The sequence below is a fragment of the Gobio gobio genome (genome assembly GCF_949357685.1).
Source record: "Gobio gobio genome assembly, chromosome: 1".
Taxonomy (NCBI): Eukaryota; Metazoa; Chordata; class Actinopteri; order Cypriniformes; family Gobionidae; genus Gobio; species Gobio gobio.
Window position 1 is genome coordinate 51,598,042 of NC_137097.1, and position 17,968 is coordinate 51,616,009.

At 38.6% G+C, this 17,968-nt stretch overlaps 1 protein-coding gene across 1 annotated transcript in view; it reads right to left on the reverse strand.

The window, feature by feature from the left end:
* Positions 1–2,741: 2,741 nt before the first annotated feature.
* The window catches only part of arl6ip1 (ARL6 interacting reticulophagy regulator 1), an 18,621-nt gene continuing 3,394 nt past the window's right edge, over positions 2,742–17,968 (reverse strand). The window contains exons 3-6 of the mRNA XM_079831253.1: positions 13,756–13,875; positions 13,003–13,120; positions 7,306–7,390; positions 2,742–3,972 (exon numbers count right to left, since the gene is read on the reverse strand). Of these exons, the coding sequence (XP_079687379.1) occupies positions 3,854–3,972; positions 7,306–7,390; positions 13,003–13,120; positions 13,756–13,875 (442 nt within the window). The 3' untranslated portion in view covers positions 2,742–3,853. The remainder of the gene's footprint in view (positions 3,973–7,305; positions 7,391–13,002; positions 13,121–13,755; positions 13,876–17,968) is intronic.

A 17,968-nucleotide genomic window follows, 5' to 3' on the forward strand; every position in this document is an offset into this window, starting at 1 on the left:
AATCAAATTCTTCTGGAGTTCAGTTTTATTTCCTTTTATTTTTTTAGTTATTCCAAATTATTATTATTTTTTTTAGCAATTTAATGTTTCATTTCAGGCCTGGTGGAAGTGAAAGCGGAATGTTAAGATCTGAATGAATTGGAGGAGAAACATCAGCATCAGAAAGCCATGCCACAAATGAAGACTTTTTCTTACAAAACAGCACTCAAAAAGCAGAAGTCAAAGGGCCTTACAAGTCCTCATTGTGGAAACGCTTTCACACATAAAAGAAACCTCACTGAACGTGATAGTTCACACTGGAGAAAGTCCTTTCACATATCCTCAATGTGGAAAGACTTTCAAACGAAAAGGAAACCTTAAAGATCACATAAGAATTCATGCTAGTGAACGACTGTTCATCTGCCCTCAGTGTGGAAAGAGCTACACACGTAAGAGATGACTTAATGAACATAAGATCATCCACAATGAAGAAAACCCTCACATGTGTCCTCAATGTGGAAAGACATATGCCAGAAAAGGAAACCTCAAGGATCACATGAGAACTCACACTGGAGAGAGACCTTTCACCTGCCCCCAATGTGGAAAGAAATTCCCACATAAAGGACATTTTAAGAGGCACATATTAAGTCACAAAGAAGAGAAACTTTTCATTTGCATTCAGTGTGGAAAAAGATTCACATGTAAAGATAACCTTAGTAAACATATTAATTCACACTGGAGAGAAGCCGCACATTTATGGAAGCATTTTCACCTCAGCTAAAGGTCTAAGCTATCACAGAGAAAAGCACACCAAATTCATGTTCTGTTTGAATGAAAATTGTGTCCGATGAGCTCAATGACCTGTACTGTGAGTAAAGTTTGATAATTTGAGTCTTTTATATATTTTTTTAAATGTATTGTTTCTGTCTAAATTTGTTTATTGAATCCAACTGTCTCTTTAAGCAATGCCTTTACATTTACTTTAAGAAAACCATTTTAATAATTTGTTTGTATAATTATTTGGGATATTCTGTTTCTAATTCTCCCTAACTTTACTTGGCTATGTCTAAACTTCTCTCTTCTGTTATTTTAAAAAATAATTTGGGACTGATGTAAACTGAAGATAGGCCTACAGCAGGGTCACCAAATCCAATAAGACAACATTAGAGGTTACTGAAAACTTACCTCCCTCTATTTGACACAGAATGGGTTTAATGTTACCCAAATTCATTCCTCTATTTTATTTCCTAGAAAATCTATTGTTCTGATGTGAACAGCTGCAGAGATACATCAGGGTCAATCCGACAACACAGGGGTACCGTGCCCTCTCTATTTCACAAAGACACAGTGTCTATCCTTCTTTAGATCCTAGAATTTCAAGAATGTTATTTAGGATTTTGTTTTGTCAGTGTTGCAGTGTTTTTGTTTTGTTTTATATATTTAGACAAAGTAGGCTATTGACATTCAAACACGTTTTCTTCACGCTTGCAGTTTCAGATAGGCCTATTATTTTGTTTGGGCGTTGCTATTAGCGCCCGTTGCGCCCAATAATCAACAACAAACGATCTGTCTATGAGAATCAAAGTATAAAGGAATAAAGCCCGTCGGAGCATATAACGTTACCGTGGTTTCAGATTTTATCAAGTCGTGTCATCACTGTGTCTCTGAAAATATGAGTTCAATCAAAGAGCGTCCCACCAACACACCGGGCGCAAGGTGCAAGCGGCCAATGCATCAAAGCACGCTGACACTTGGCGATCAGACTAAACCCATTTATTCTACAACACACGCAGAGGTAAAACATTTTTGTATCACTATAAAGCCACCTGAAAGTTTAATCTAAATGAATAATGTTGGTGACAGTAACTACAGTTGCTGTTGTTTCTTAAAGAGTTTTTCTGGGAGAGGACGCGACGGTCAAGCACTGCTCTTTCTGCCCAGAGATCCCTCTCAGCATAATAACAAGCTGGACCTCAGTTACATACACGTGACACAAGCACAGACACACTCCAGAGATGTACATGGCCCGAAGGACATCCTACCAGTAAGCTAAAGTGTTTATTCAGATAGCCTATTTGTTTATTTTTAATGCAGTAGTGAATCTTCAGCGCAGTGGCAATATTGAACCTTATAGAGTATGTAAAAAGGTTTTAGAATCTGCCTAAAAACCCATTGTTCACCCGTGCAATATGTAGCCTAATTATCATAAAGGGTGTTGTGTTGTGTATGTGCACAGCATCATGTCCTACACAGAGTGGGGGTACAGAACAGGGCACAGAACCGTGATGGTTTCGTGATGAAGGAGGTCACCAACCCCACTGAGGCCACACTGTACCAGACCACATATCAAACAGTGCACTGCTCCACTTCCAGTAGATATCAAACAAATGAATCGAGCGGACAACCTGTCTCCTGGCACAGGCATAACATTATCACAGGTACTTGAGTCCACTGCATATGCACACATAGGGGCTGTTAGCGAAACTAATGTCTACAGAAGTAGTTGATGTTTGTGTACTGCAGTATGCAAGTGACTCTCGTAAATGTCCATGCAAAGAGCTATATTGGTATTTTTTGGGCAATAGGAGAGGAGAAGGCTGCAGCGGGGCCTGGGCGGCTCTGAAGACAGTCTGGGGAGAGCCTTCTGTGGGCAGCGCGGCGATGGGAAACACATTGCGACTCTTTTAGTTTATACTGAATCTCTAGAAAGTCACAACACCAATAAATGGCTAATAAAATGTTCCCAAAATTGGACACGTCATAAAGTCAAGTCACCTTTATTTTTATAGCACACAATAGAAGTCGTTTCAAAGCAGGGTGAGTAAATATTTTTAATGCTATATTTTATATTAAATCATTTTTGGGTTAATTTATTATTAATATATTATAGAATTTATCAAGATTTTGTGTAGTTTTAGTAATTGGTGTCTGCTTTTGTCACCTTTATTAATTTTTCCCCTTTATGTAGTTTTATCATTTTAATACTAAGTAATAACGTATCAGTTACAGTACATTTATTTTTCATCTAATAATATTTTATTTCAGCTTTTTTTCCCACTTACCAAAAAAGGTTTTAACGGTTTACAATAACACTGATTTGGGAAACAAAATGAGTTCTGAATAAGTTTATTGTCGTGATGAACACACTCAAAACAAAATGACAATTAAAAGAACATGGAGAGAAGACAAACTTAAGACAAGCCAGTGGAAACAAAAATACAAAAGAGAGAAAAATGAACAAATATATATATACACAGCCCAGAAAAAAAAAAGGTGTTGGATTGGGAAGTGGCTAGAGCTAGAGGACAGTATGAGGTCCACATAGCACTAGTACAGCAGTAAGGGTCTAAGATCCCCTACACAAATTCTCCAGTTCTGTTTTCCAGTGCAATTTTCAGAACAGTGCAGAAATGCATATTTCCGAGCCATCCAAAGAAGAAAAGGCTACATTTCAAGACGTCTGATGATGCGTTCTGCGCATCTAATTGGTTAAAGTAAATGTTTGGCGGTTGCCTCACTGATGGGAAGAAATTAAGCTCTCTTTATATTTTGCACAGACTTAACATTTAATATGACATGCAAATAATCATGGATGTGAGAATGAACACATTTCAGTGTTGGAAAAACTAAATGCTTCTGGTGGCAAACGAATGCATAATTTGAAATGAAGCTTAAAAACAAAAATTACATATGAACCTCAAGAGATTTCAGCATACATTTAAGCTGTTTACTAGATGTTAGTTTTCACTATCAGCTCAGTTTCTGCGAAAGCTTTACGTTGGTCTTCAGAGATTTGACTGTAAGCATGGGGGGAGAGGACCATGTTTAACTCTTAAATTTGTCAGAATTTAACTTTTCACTTGAGCCTTTTCTTTTACTCGTTCTTCTTCTCTTTCTGCTTGAGAAGTTTGTTGATCTCCCTCTTCACCATGCCAGCATACTTGGTGATGATGCCATGCTGGTTGAGACCAGGCAGAAGCAAAAGGAAACTCACTGTGGATACAAAACAGAAAATAAGTGGACAATCACTAATAGGATGGCCCTGTTTTCCCCTTTATGTAGTTTTATACCACCACGGTCTATCCAACTTTTCAACATTTCAAAATGAAAAGGTAATCTTCTGAATTATGGAATTGTGGTGTAGTATATCATACAGGGATGCAAACGCATCAGGGGTTGGGGGGGGCATACCTAAAGTGGTTTGCAGAACTTCACACACTGGATGCGAAACGACACGTCTTTAAAGCTGCAGTCCGTAACTTTTTGCGCTCTAGTGGTTAATAAACAGAACTGCATGTGTCTTGCGGAAGAACATTGCAGCCGGAGCTACTTCTCTCTGTTTATGTCTATGGCGAGTCACGCAGGGTCTGTGCTCCTCCGCAGCGGTTTCTACTAGTCTGGTCTGAAATAGTCCCAATATAAACACTTATTATAAGTGTACCATAATGATTCAGGGTAAGACAAAAACACGGTTTGGAAAATGGATTCATGCTGTAGATTCTCATTATTTATTTTTTGTAAATCTTGAACACAAAATGTATGGACAGCAGCTTTAAATAAACATTTCAGAATCCTGGATTATAACGCATTATTGTCCCAAAGCTTTTGAACGAATCTATCAAATACATTTTAACAGTCACTGGTGGCCACCTACTGGCATAACTGTAATAGAGACAATCTTTATTTGAAGCGTAATATTAGTTTCAAAGGTCATTTACAAATTTTGATCGCTGCCGCATCATCAGTGTTTATATCTGGCCAAGATCTGCTAAAATTCGCAGATGTGCTTCTTCGTTGCTGGGTGGTTGTCCTTTTAACACGGGTTACAAACCAGCATGCCTTTATTTGTTGCTTAGTGACGGTTGTGACGAAGTAAGTCAGAAATGCGCAGATGCTGCACAATTCGGCTATATTTAATATTCATATTGACTCATGAGTTGTGTGCTAAATATGCTCAGAAAACAAACTTCGCCAGAAAATTTAATTCACATAATTTGTGAAACATAACCCAACAAATTGCCTGGTGATTTGACATCGTTTCGTTACCCTCCAGTTGATTTTTATCCGCATTTGGTGGGTGTTAAAATTGCACAGGGCATCTTGTGTGTGTGTGTGTGTGTGTGTGTGTAAAACAAACTGTTTAATTATGTTGTGATTATGACAGTATAGTATAGTAAAGCTCAACTAAAGTTGTATTCGTAGGCAAAAGGGTAATATTATTTGGAATAAAAAAAATAAAAACACTAGCTAACATTTGATTCGGTGGAAATAACACCAACAACGTTCAACAAATGACTGATATAACAAATGAAAAATGATAGTGCACAAGAACATTTCACCTAATTGGTACAAACAGATTTAACAATTCTTGTATGCAGGGAGGGTAACGCCGGCTTCACACCGCACGCGCAAGCAGTGCGTTGGCAGGGCAGGAGCGGTGCGTATGGAGAGCGGGAGCCGTGTGCCCCCGTTGTGCATTCACACTGGCAGCGTTTGTCTCGCGCAGCTGAACCGCGTCGTGTGTATTACAAATACAGACGAATATCGTCCATTATGTCACATTTTCCGGTCTTCTCCTCCGAACCCCGGAGTCGAGCTTTGATTTTTGATGGGCAGTATATATATCTGCTGCAAATGCGACCGTGTTCCCCTCTGTCTCATACATACATGCTATCACATGTTGTATATAAGTAGTTTGCGTGATAAATGTAACATTAAAGTGAAGATATGCTTCTAGTTTTAATCATTTAAACAGGCTTTTGAAGTTTGGGCAAAAACTTCTGTCAGTGTTGTGTTTTCGTGTATTTTATTTTTTTTTTCACAGCGCTGGATGTCATATGGTGATCGTGAAACACACGGGACACTTCACTACATGATTTCATGGTGAAATGTTTTATTTTCCATGTTAATCAGGTCAGTTTTGATCAAGAACAATCTATTGTGGCTTTAATTCAGCGTGAGCAGCGTGGCAAAAATAGAGGTGTGAATGCTCTAATCTGTTAACATGGGCGCCGAAAAAAATATGCGCTGCTTACGCCCTGCTAACTTGTGCAGTGTGAAACCGGCCTAAGAGTCAGCATATTTCTGGATTGGAACTTTGGCTTTCCATGACCCAAATACAATGGCCTCTTTGTCGCACAGCTTAGTCAACGGTGGCATGAGCTAAGCTTTGTTAAAGAACAGTGACTTCTCCAGTTTGCACACTGGCATGTCACAAGACTAGGGGTGTGCCATATCATACCGTCCACGATAACACCGGTATACATTTTTACATGATAAAAAGTGTCATATCGCGATATCAATGATATAGCGATGCAATGACGTATGGCGCATTTACGTTCCCTAGTGCACACAACAACAACACCAGTCTGAGAGTAAGAGCAGCATAAGTAAAGTAGTGCGTAAGATTACATTTATTTGAATGAATGAATTATAGCATTTATCTGAATTAATTATCAAGAGCTAGAGGGAGAGGGAGAGATTCGTACCTGCTTCAGTTCAGCATCTCTTAACAACGAAGATGTGCGTTTATTATTTTAAAATAGTGATGTAACCCCATCGTTGCTGAGAAATATAATGTAGTGATCCAGTAGCGAAGCTATTTTATGACTAAAAGTCGCGGGGCGGCGTTGATAACAAGTGTCTGTGCTCATGAATGTTTGTGTGTGGGCGCAGCGCTATCTCCGCGCTCAGTATGCGAGCTGAGTGATGCGTGTGTGCAGCGCAATCTCCGCGCTCAGTATGCGAGTGACGTGTGTGTGTGTGTGCAGCGTGATCTCCGTGCTCTGTATGTGAGTGACGTGTGTGCGTGTGTGTGCAGCGCGATCCCCACGCTCTGTATGCGAGCCGAGTGATGTGTGTGTGCAGACGTAGGCCTATGTGTGTGTCTGTGCACTTAAATGAAAACAGCACATTAATATAGAACAGTGATTCAACTGACTTGGAACTATCTGTCCATTAAACGATTTTATTGCGCACCTTCCAACCAATCAGACTCAAGTATTCAGACAAACCATGGTATAAGTTACTTTACCGTTATTGTTACATTAAAATGTTAAGGAGTTATGTTATACTTTTACTTAAGATTTCCAGGGAAAACACTACCAACTTGTGGCTACTTTTTTACTTTGCTTACATTTGATTGCAAATCACCCAAAAAATTGTTCCATATATTTTTTCTCTAAATCGCCATAAATATTATCGCAAATATTCTAGAAATATTGTGATATAATTTTGAGGCTATATCACCCACCCCTACTTTCAACACAGGGGATTTCTTTTGTGCAGTTTGCATCATTTATCAGCCCAGATTAACAGCATACGTACCGATAAGGTAAGTAAGGAAGAGGTTATGCACTTGTTGTCCGATCCAGGCCACAGCCACAAGACTGCTGATCACAGAGAGGAAATACTGTAGAGAAGTAGAACAAATGTGTTACATGGAGTACACTGAGGAGCAGCCCATTTTCTGAAGGTAATACAATAATTACAGAAATGCTACAAAGTTTTCACTTGAATGCACAAACACTTTGTGAGCAACATCTGACATTCAATTATAATATCAAAGTTACAATTTTTATTTAAGTGATGTAATAAATATTCATGAGTCAAGACTTCAGCTTGGCAGAACTAGTAGCATACAGACATTAAAAAAAAATTCTTATATGATAAAACATTCAAATGGATATAAAATCAAAGTTGCACAAACAAATACGTATACAAACACAAACTACCGTTCATCACTTAAGTGAGTTTGGGGTTGTTAAGCTTTTGTTAAAGGCGACATGAAAACTTTTTCCGTGTTTAACCTGCGCCAGGATGTCGATGCACTGAAGCTTTCTTTGTTTAAATTAGCTCAAAATTACTGTCAGATGTAAGTAATTACCTTGACAAATTATACATCATTAAAAAGATCTAAGACTAAAGTAAAAAAATTTTTTTTACCTCTGTTTTATTCTCAATGTCATAGTGACCGTAATTTGTTAATATGTGTCAGGAGGAGATATGAATATGAAAACCGGCGTCGGTACCTTTTGATTGAAATATGAGCGTCAGCTGCTGCCATTCAGAAAAATCTCCTCTATGCTCGTCATGAAGAGTTGCAACAAAACAACATCCCTCTGGGCTTTTAGTTCAAAAGTGTGCAGATGTGGAGAAATATTGAGATTCTCATGTTTGTGTCAATTTCTATACAGAGGAGTAATATTTATTCAATCTTTACCCAAAATCCGCATATGTATCATTATGAACGCTGTATACTCTGTGTTGTTTTCAGTACATACAGACAGCCTGAGGGCGCCCTGTTGCACAATTTCGTCCATATATGGCACGCATGAAGAAGAGACAAACCATGTGACATTCCAGGAATCATCTCTGGCATAAACAAAACTTCCAGAGATCGCTATAACATGCAGATAGACACGTTTGAAGACAATAAACACACAATCGCAACAATATATGGTTTGTCTGTGTTCTTTATGCAATGTTGGGTGTTTTCATAATATATTATATTTATAATGCAATGCTATTCGACATAGCTTTTATCATTGTGCAGAATACTGTAAAATTATATATTTTCTGTCAGATTTTTTTTACCTGAAGCCATGAAGTCACAAGGTTATTTAAAACAATCGACTTGTGAAGTATAAAGTGATATAAAGTTTCACTGAAATGTTTATCTTCAAGAAAGGCATTTGATAGAGTTTCATAGAAGGTGAAGGGAGAAGTTAAAGGATTAGTTCACTTTTAAATAAACTTTTGCTGATAATTTACTCACCCCCATGTCATCCAAGACGTCCATGTCTTTCTTTCTGCAGTCGAAAAGAAATTAAGGTTTTGGATGAAAACAGTCCAGGGTTTTTCTCCATATAATGGACTTCAGTGGGCTGCAAACGGTTCAAGGTCCAAATGACAGTTTCAGTGCAGCTTCAAAGGGCTTTAAACGATACCAAACGACACCAGACGATGAATAAGGGTCTTATCTAGCGAAACGACCAGTTTCTGCGAGAAACCGAGCAGTATTTATGCTATTATTTTACCTCTTAAAGGTCCCATGGCATGAAATTTTCATTTTATGAGGTATTTCAACATTAATATGAGTTCCCCTAGCCTGAATATTGTCCCCAAGTGGATAGAAATGTTGATCGGGGTAAAACCGAGTTCTGGCTGTCTCTCTCTGCCTTTGAGAAAATGACAGGCCCGACTAGCCAATCCTGAAGGCTCCTGGTTTGACGTCCAAGCAGGAACGGTTTCCTCCCTTTCCCCCGCCCAGAGAATCTGGCACGCCCATGCAAACACTCGAGAGATCATTAACGTTACTTGTGAACGAGTGAACACTGGCAGTTTCTCAGTGTTTGGATGTACAAATGAAAACAGAAGTCTTTCTTCAGTTCCTTCTGATCTGTGATCAGTGATTTCTGATGTGTAGCTAATTATTTATTATTTGTGGACACGCAGCGGCTTCTCTCTCTCCCGACAGAACGGTGTTTTCGTGTTTTCTATCTTGAGAGTCAGTGTTTTTGTACGTCCTCGTCGCGTCTATCTGTTCTTAAATGTGCATACAGTCTTTTCTGTTTAACATCAGCAGTCACATCTTTAGAGATAAACTTCACACACGCCGAAGCTCGGCCTCCAACATCCCCGACCCCCAGTACTGCATCTGGCCCACAGCGGAGGCACCAAACGCGGCGTGAGATTAAGCAGAAGGAGGGTAAGCGTGAGGGTATCTGGGCTAGGCTAGCCAGCTTTCCCCACAATAAACTGGATTACATTCGATTACAGCTGTTGTGTCTTTGTTTGCGCTGTGTAAGTTACTCAATGCGCGTCAACGACGCTATTCATATGTTTGGAACATATCTAGAAATAATGCTATATTCAACACTTACTAACTCGTTCATCTCGCTGTAATGATACATTGCATGTGTTACAAAGTTGGTAGAATAATGATGAAGAGGACTCGGTGTGACTGGGACTCGTGTTTATTCAGAACTTTCAGATACAAACACAATAAACTCGCGCTGACAGACAGCGCTCTCATAACTCAGTAGTTACTATAAATAACTTTGTTAGCAATCGCTTCGTCTCCGTGATGTCCGGTTCGCGAACGAATCATTCTTTTGAATCGGTTCTTTTTAGTGAACCGAACCAGTTCACCAAATCGGACTGAATCGTTCTGAACGGTTCGCGTCTCGAGTCAGCGCTGATCCATAATTTACTAAAGTTACTAACTTTCTGACATGAGTGACAGTCCCTCCGACTAGAAATAAACTAATAACCTGAAGTATATGCTAGTAACTACAACAGTTCACCCTGAACTGAGACATGCTGAGAGAACTGATGAGAAGTGAACACAGGTCCATCCGTCTCTCTGGCAGACTCGTGCCTGCTCGTGCCTCGTTAAACCACGCCCCCTCCGCTCATTTAAAATGCAAAGATGTCAGCCAATCACAACAGTGGGCGTTTTTACTGAAGTCTCACAGCAGACACGCCTCTTGAAGCAGGGCATTCAGCCACAGGGCAAACAGCAGTATAGAAAAAATGCCTTTTATTTCTAAATTATGACATTTTATGATGTAAAAATCATACTAATAATATAAGTACACCTCAGGAAACACTATAAAATAATAGAAAAATGCCATGCCATGGGACCTTTAACAGAGGAACGCGATCGTCTCTGAGCTCCGCCATTACTTCCGGAGAGTGAGGTCAAATTAGATCGTGGTCATAGATGTATACGTAGATGCGACTGCATGGATCAGTAGAATGAGGCATCTACTATCGATATATCTATAACCACGATCGATTTTGACCTCACTCCCCGGAAGTGATGGCGGAGCTCAGAGAAGATCGCGTTCCTCTGTTAAAGAGGTAAAATAATAGCATAAATACTGCTCGATTTCTCGCAGAAACTGGTCGTTTCGCTAGATAAGACCCTTATTCATCGTCTAGTGTCGTTTGGTATCGTTTAACTTCTTAACCCGCACCGGTTCGTGGACGGGGGGGTTGACGGAAGTGGGGGGGTGTGTACTTTTATTTACTTTTGTTTTATACAAAATATTCAATCAACTATCACAAACTATGCATCATTTGAAAGCTAAAACACTCAAGATTCATGTTCTGAACTTGTTTTTGCAATAAATACACCAGAGAGGAAAGGGTTAAATGAAACCCTAAAGGACCGGCCATGTAAACATTAGAAAAATATCAGCGTTACTCATCTTTCATCTCCTGTCGTTCGGATCAGATCGGACGAATCCAATAAACACCCGCATACATCTCTGTGTAAGAGTCCACTCTTCAAAATGCATCCCACTTTTTAATCCAAAACAACGAAAAAATAGGGAAAAAACTAAAAATCCTCCGTTGTTTGCAAGAGAGTTTTGAGTTAGCGTGATCAATCATGTCCATTTTCAATGAAATATCGATTCTATTCCGTGTCTGGCAAACTCCCCCTGCTAGAATGGCTTCTCCCACGTATTTTAAACCCTCCCCCGTCTCTCTCCTTCAATCAGAGACTCTTCTGGGATGCATCATATAGAGGAAGTGCCTTACAGGCTTGGTGAGCTGTCAATCATTGCGCCCATGGTTTTCGTTGGATAAAGGCACTCGGTGCCCAGCCAATGCCTTTCCAACAAAGGTTTGATTGATGGACTTAGTAACCAATCAAAAGGCATTATCTTGCGCAGTTTGCGTAAGTAGGCTTTGGTGAATATTGTTTGCGCGCTGGCTGCACGTTCTCCATGGCGCAACTCCAGTGGAGAGCGCGCTGTCTCTCACTGACGCTTCCCATCAGCTAAATGAGTTTTTTACACTTTGTAATCTCTGTAAATAGTTGCTTTAGTTTTTCAGTAACTGTTTATCCATTATAATTAGTAGTATATTGCAGTTTATTGCAGATTTATTTGAATGAAAAACTACTCTTTACAATAGCAAATGTTCTGAAATAAATGGCCTTTTTGAAATGACGCCTAGACTTTTCTTGACATAAAAGCTCACAGAAGCTACATTACTGAGAGAATCATCCTCATATTTGAATCATGACATGATTAGACATTCAGTTTTATATTTAAGTTATTTTCAGGCTCTTAACATTAAATTATAATATTTTTTTCCCTAAGTGAATACAAAAAACAAAAAACGTGAGTCACTTACATGTATATTTACATGTATATTACTCTGTTCCCATATTACTTTGAGTTATTATGACTCTTGGGTAGCAATATTTCAAGTGTCTAGTTTAAAATAAGACCAGGTTTATGAATATAGACCATAGGGTTTAAGAGCTGCAGACATTTTCATTTGGGTATATCGTTTTCAAAAAATTCCACAAAAATGGGGCGCTTGTTAAGAGGTTAAAGCCCTTTGAAGCTGCACTGAAACTGTCATTTGGACCTTGAACCGTTTGTAGCCCACTGAAGTCCATTATATGGAGGAAACCCCTGGAATGTTTTCATCCAAAACCTTAATTTCTTTTCGACTGCAGAAAGAAAGACATGGACATCTTGGATGACATGGGGGTGAGTAAATTATCAGCAAAAGTTTATTTAAAAGTGAACTAATCCTTTAAATAAATGTATTAATCCCATCCCGAAAAAAAAAAAAAGAACTTTCTGACAAAAAAAATTGCATATTTGAATGCTCAAGAACTGTGTGTGAAGAATTATATCCTGATTGTTAATGACTAAAGTAATCAGGGCTGCCGTTTGGATTTATTTTTCTGATTTCTGTAGTCATTATTAATGCATGCTTGTGAAAATGTCTGTAGTATTTGTACGACACAATACTGAATATCAACTGTGCCCTTAAATAGGTTCTCTTAAGGGCACCAAGTGCACTTTTAATTATGTATGGGTAGGTCCATGCACTCAGGCTCATGTTTGTTTGTTCTTACTGCTGGGTAACAGGGTGAAAGCCAACTTTGTGGTGTGAAATGGCAGCTTACACCGAGTGTGAAACGCTTATGAGTCACTAGTGAGTTCTTAGACATGAAACAAGGATGTTGTACAACAAGTCAAAGGAGCATACCATTTTTGGCTTTTCTTCCTTCAGGGCAAACAGACGTTTCCACCAGCCAAACACACGGCGCTGAGTCTTCACGAGGTTCCCACAGATCTCATGGAAACGCTGCTGCTGTTCTGTGGTCCTGTGCAAGAACAAAATGACACTCCTTAAAAAAACATACATGATAAACAATATCTAAATGCTTCAATGAACGGGTCTTTACGGGTAAAACACATCATAATTGACGAGGAAATTTGCTTCCATTTCTGCTTGGCAAATGCATTTTATTTCTGGCCATAAAACATGACCATATTGAAGGCTTAAAGCTTAGAGCCACAGGAAGCTGCCAGACACCAAAATAAACACCAGGGCTCTGGTCTCGCATAGCAAGACCTCTCACTGCAGAGAGAACAGGCGGGATCAGCACAGTGAAGATCTGCTGAGTCAAACCAACACTGCCTGACACTGGATACTCGGCAGCAACTGCAACTTGTCACTCAAAGACATCAGAGACCCCGGGTCCTGAACTAGAGCAAGGGAAGTTGCCAGGGGTGACAAACTAAAAGGCAACTAGAAGAGGCAAGAACATACATGCTGTGCAAATACCTGAATGTGTTCTCAGGGGATCTGAAGTTGTCGTCATTTATTACATAGAGAAAAAAACACTTGAGTTCTACGGGGAAACATGCCATTTCATATTAACCTTCCTAGTAGATGAAGAGATTGCGATGAGAGCCTGTGGTCAAGAGCGGGACTTGTTGTTGTCCCTTCACTCACCATTTGTTGGAACCAAAGACACGGGGGGCAAGAGTGGGCACCAGGTAATCAGCCAGGCAGAGGATCATGACACTGCAGGACAGACCAGTAAGCACAGAGGGGTCCAAGTAGTAGATCAGCCTGCCAAAGAAGAGAGAGGAAATTAAACATTCATTTTATAATTTGATGACTACACAAATTGCAACAAGAGAAAACAGAGTGACGCACGATTACTTCATAGCAGTGGCGTAGGTAGAATTTTATTTTTGGTCGGGGCTGGGCAAAAGTGAGCGGGCACTTTCACATGTCACTGTCAACATAAACTAAAACTGTAGCTACTACCTGTCCACATACAAAACGTGAGCAGCAGTTGCAACAAACGTTAGACACTTAATTTCCACTTTTAGAATATTTTCATCATTTTTAATTGAAAATAAACACCTTTCCGATCTGATATGTGATGGGAAAAGGAAGTACAGCGAGTTCGGCAAAAGGTGGATTCGAACCTCAGGCCGAATTGCGTCAAAACTTTGACACTACATACATGAGACAGCCTGACACCTAATTGCCTAACACAGCTGTCAATCAAACTCATCAAGCAAAAACCATAGACTGTAAAAAAAAATTATAAATAAATAAATAATATATATATATATATATATATATATATTTTAGTATTTGAGCTGTTATAATAGTTGTTTAAATTATTTTAACGTAATTACAAAATTGTTATTTATTAATATTATTATATTTTAGGGATGCACCGAATATTCGGCCACCGAAAATTTTCGTCCGAAAATGGCCCAAAAGTGCATTTTCGGTTTTCGGCCAAAGACTTTTATCAGCGAAACAATATGGCCAAAATGTTGTAATGACGCAAACAGAAGTCGCGACCTGCACGTGCTTGTCTGAAGCAACATGTCTGTGGTGTGGACGTATTTCAGTATATCTGAGAAACACCCACATCGGCTCCATGCACACGAGAGCTCATGTTCTCGATGAGAAGAGGACCAGACTTCACTGTGAAACCGAACGGTTTCCGAATGCAATCTTTAACAGTGGGCATGTTTTAAGCGCGGAACACACTTCAATCCGAGTTCCCACACCAACATCGATCAACATGTATCACGAAATTCAAACGATAAATGCCGTTTTGACACTCTTTAATGTGGCATCACTGATCACATCACAGTTCAAGCCGCGGCGCGCGCGCGCGCGATCGATCATCTTTTCCTTAATAATAAACATGAATGAACATTGAGGACACAACTTACGGTCACGTATCATATGTGGTGTAATCGCTCAATCAGTGTTTCAACGGCGGAAAGACCTCAATATAACTGAGGCTAAACTAAACAGTAATGTAAGTTAGCATTCAGTGTCCAAAGCTGTTAGTTCACTTGAGAAATCAACTCTTTCACTAAATATATGACCTATATTAGCCGTTATATTCATTATATTCTACTTAACCTGTTAATGATATCTTGATTATTTAATGTATGTTTAAATAAACCTGTCATGAAAATGACAGACACAAATGATCATATTTCAACAACGAATTGGATAAAAAAATATTTTATAATTAGATTTAGAAGTTATTGCAAAAACTGCCTTATGTGAAGTTTACATGTTTGCGTACTATGTTATTTGAGTGTTGATTATTAGACCTAAAAATAAAAAGCAACTGAATTTAGGCTAATAGTTTGGGCTCTGTTGTTAACCTTTAATATTAATGTGCAAGTAAGGGCTCCTTATATAGTTTACAGCAATATCTTCAATAAACATTTAGTTATAATATAATTTATTTAAGGACAGATACTTTTTTTTCAGTAAACCAATACAAATAAATAAAAAGGCATTTTGTAAAACTGCTGTACCGAACCCGTACCGAACCGTCAGTTTTGTGTACCGCTATCCCTATTCTACAGTTAACATATGGGCTATGGCAGTCTTTGTTTTGATACACTATTATGTTGAAGGCCTACAGAGAAAGTACTTGTATCTTTAAGCAGTTGCACTTGTTCTGAATGCACTTTCTTGTAGTAGTCCTACAGAGAACAATTTTAAATGCACTAGACCTAAATGCACTTTGTTTTTAATGAGAGAACATTTAATTTTAAAACCTTTCTGTAGGTCTGTACATTATTATTTAATGTACACATGAGTGGGGTCAAGTTAAACATTTTAGTTTGAATTTTATTTTATACTGTGCATTGTTGCAATGTGCTAAATAAATATTGGCATAATTTGTAATTGATTTATTCTTTGAAACTTTAATATTAATTTATGCAATTGCAATGCCTTGATTTTAGTAAAGTTAGTACACAGTCATAGATGCAATGGTACTAATAATTGGCATAATTTCTTTCGGTGTTTCGGTTTTCAGCCTTTGTTTCCTCTTTTTCAGTTTTCGGTTTCGGCCAAGAATTTTCATTTCGGTGCATCCCTATTATATTTGTTTAATAAACTGGGGGGGCCTAGTCATCATAGTGGGCGGGCCTGTGCCTGTCAGCCCGCTGGCTACGCCCCTGCTTCATAGCACTGGATGTTTTTGAAAGTTAAAGGGGGAAGGTCATCACTATTGAGAACTTGCGGTAACACTTTATAATAACTACGGTACACGCTATGAAGCATTAGTAAATAGTTAATTCATCATTTATTAAGCATTAATATACATTAATAGGCAGTTTATAAATACAGCTATAAATGCTTTAGATACACCATGCATCGATATCTCTTCCCTGTGTTTTTAATCTTTTCATTGCGAACGGAGGGCTGTGCCTCCATGTTGCTTCAAGCGCATCATCCTGCGCATACACGCCACTCTGTATCGGAGCCTTTCGTATTATAATACTCTTGCGCAATGAAAGATTATTAATAGCCTATCTATAGTATGTTGCTGCCTCATTAAAAAGCTACACTTTACATTTAAAATAAGTCTTTTCATTTCTTAGTATATAGGGCCTATTTCTATAAATATATGTACTTGTTTTTCATTAATGTATTTTACAACGTGTAACATTTTACCAGATTTAATGCTACACTTATTCACTTTTATTTGTTCCCCACTAAATGTTTAGATTTTATACAATTATTGTGCACTCATGATTTTCTAGATTAACTTTTGTTGCCGAATTATCCACTAATCTAGTTTATCCACCATCTAATTTATTGTTAGTATTTTTGTCATAGATTGGGATTATATATTATTTTTAATTAGCTGTTTTTCTTTATAATGAAGTTGTCTGTATTTAGTTGATTGTGTTTAACACACAAAAGAGTGATTATCAGTTCAACACACTGAGGTATAGAAATTCTACATTGAATTTTTAAACAAAACTGTGCTGGTATTGGATTGGTTTTCATTTTTGGGTGAACTAACCCTTTCAGTACGCCTGGATCAGAGCAGTTGAAAAACAGAGTTACGACACTCCCATAGACCAGAGTCCTGCTTGGTAAACCCGTACCCGCCCTGCAGTACTTAACAGAACCCACGGCGCAGTTTTCTGTGCTGGACAAAGCACACTCACAGAAAGCCTCCTCTCATACCGAATAATGTTGAGATACTGAACAGAGTTCCTGACCACGTCTTTTTGCACTTGAGCAGACGAATTAGGGCTGCAACAACTAATCGATAAAATGGATAATGAAAATCATCGATAACGATTCTCATTATCGATTAGTCGGGTCTGCCCTCTGTGGAAAATAAGCTCCACCAGTCCCGCCAAATTACAGCACTGAATAACGCATTTTTATGGACAAATGTGCATCTAGAAATAGTGGAATGCAGGAAAGGCACATGATCCATGAGCCCAAAACATGAGAATTGTTTATTTTAAGCTTCAAGCGAATGCATTAGTGTTTAACATACCCTGTCATGCGCTTTGACAAATGTGTGTGCGTCTGCGTCCTCAGTGCAAAACGTTCATTTTACAGGTTATATCCACTGATCTATATAGAGAAAAGTGGTTATATCCTCATCTGTAAATGCTACTAATTCACAGGAGTATTTCCATTTTGCATGAAAGTGAAACTTCCCTGAACGAGCGCCTGTGCAGCGGGCGCATGCGCGTCAAACAGACAGAACGCAGTCAAGAGGGAGACAATTAATATTCAGCTGAAATATCTGCTGTTGGACGCTAAAGTTAGTTTTAAAAGTCAACATGTAACTCAAGTATTTTATGAGAGTAGTAATTGTAAACAGAAGACAGCGTGTGATTGAATATAAATGTAA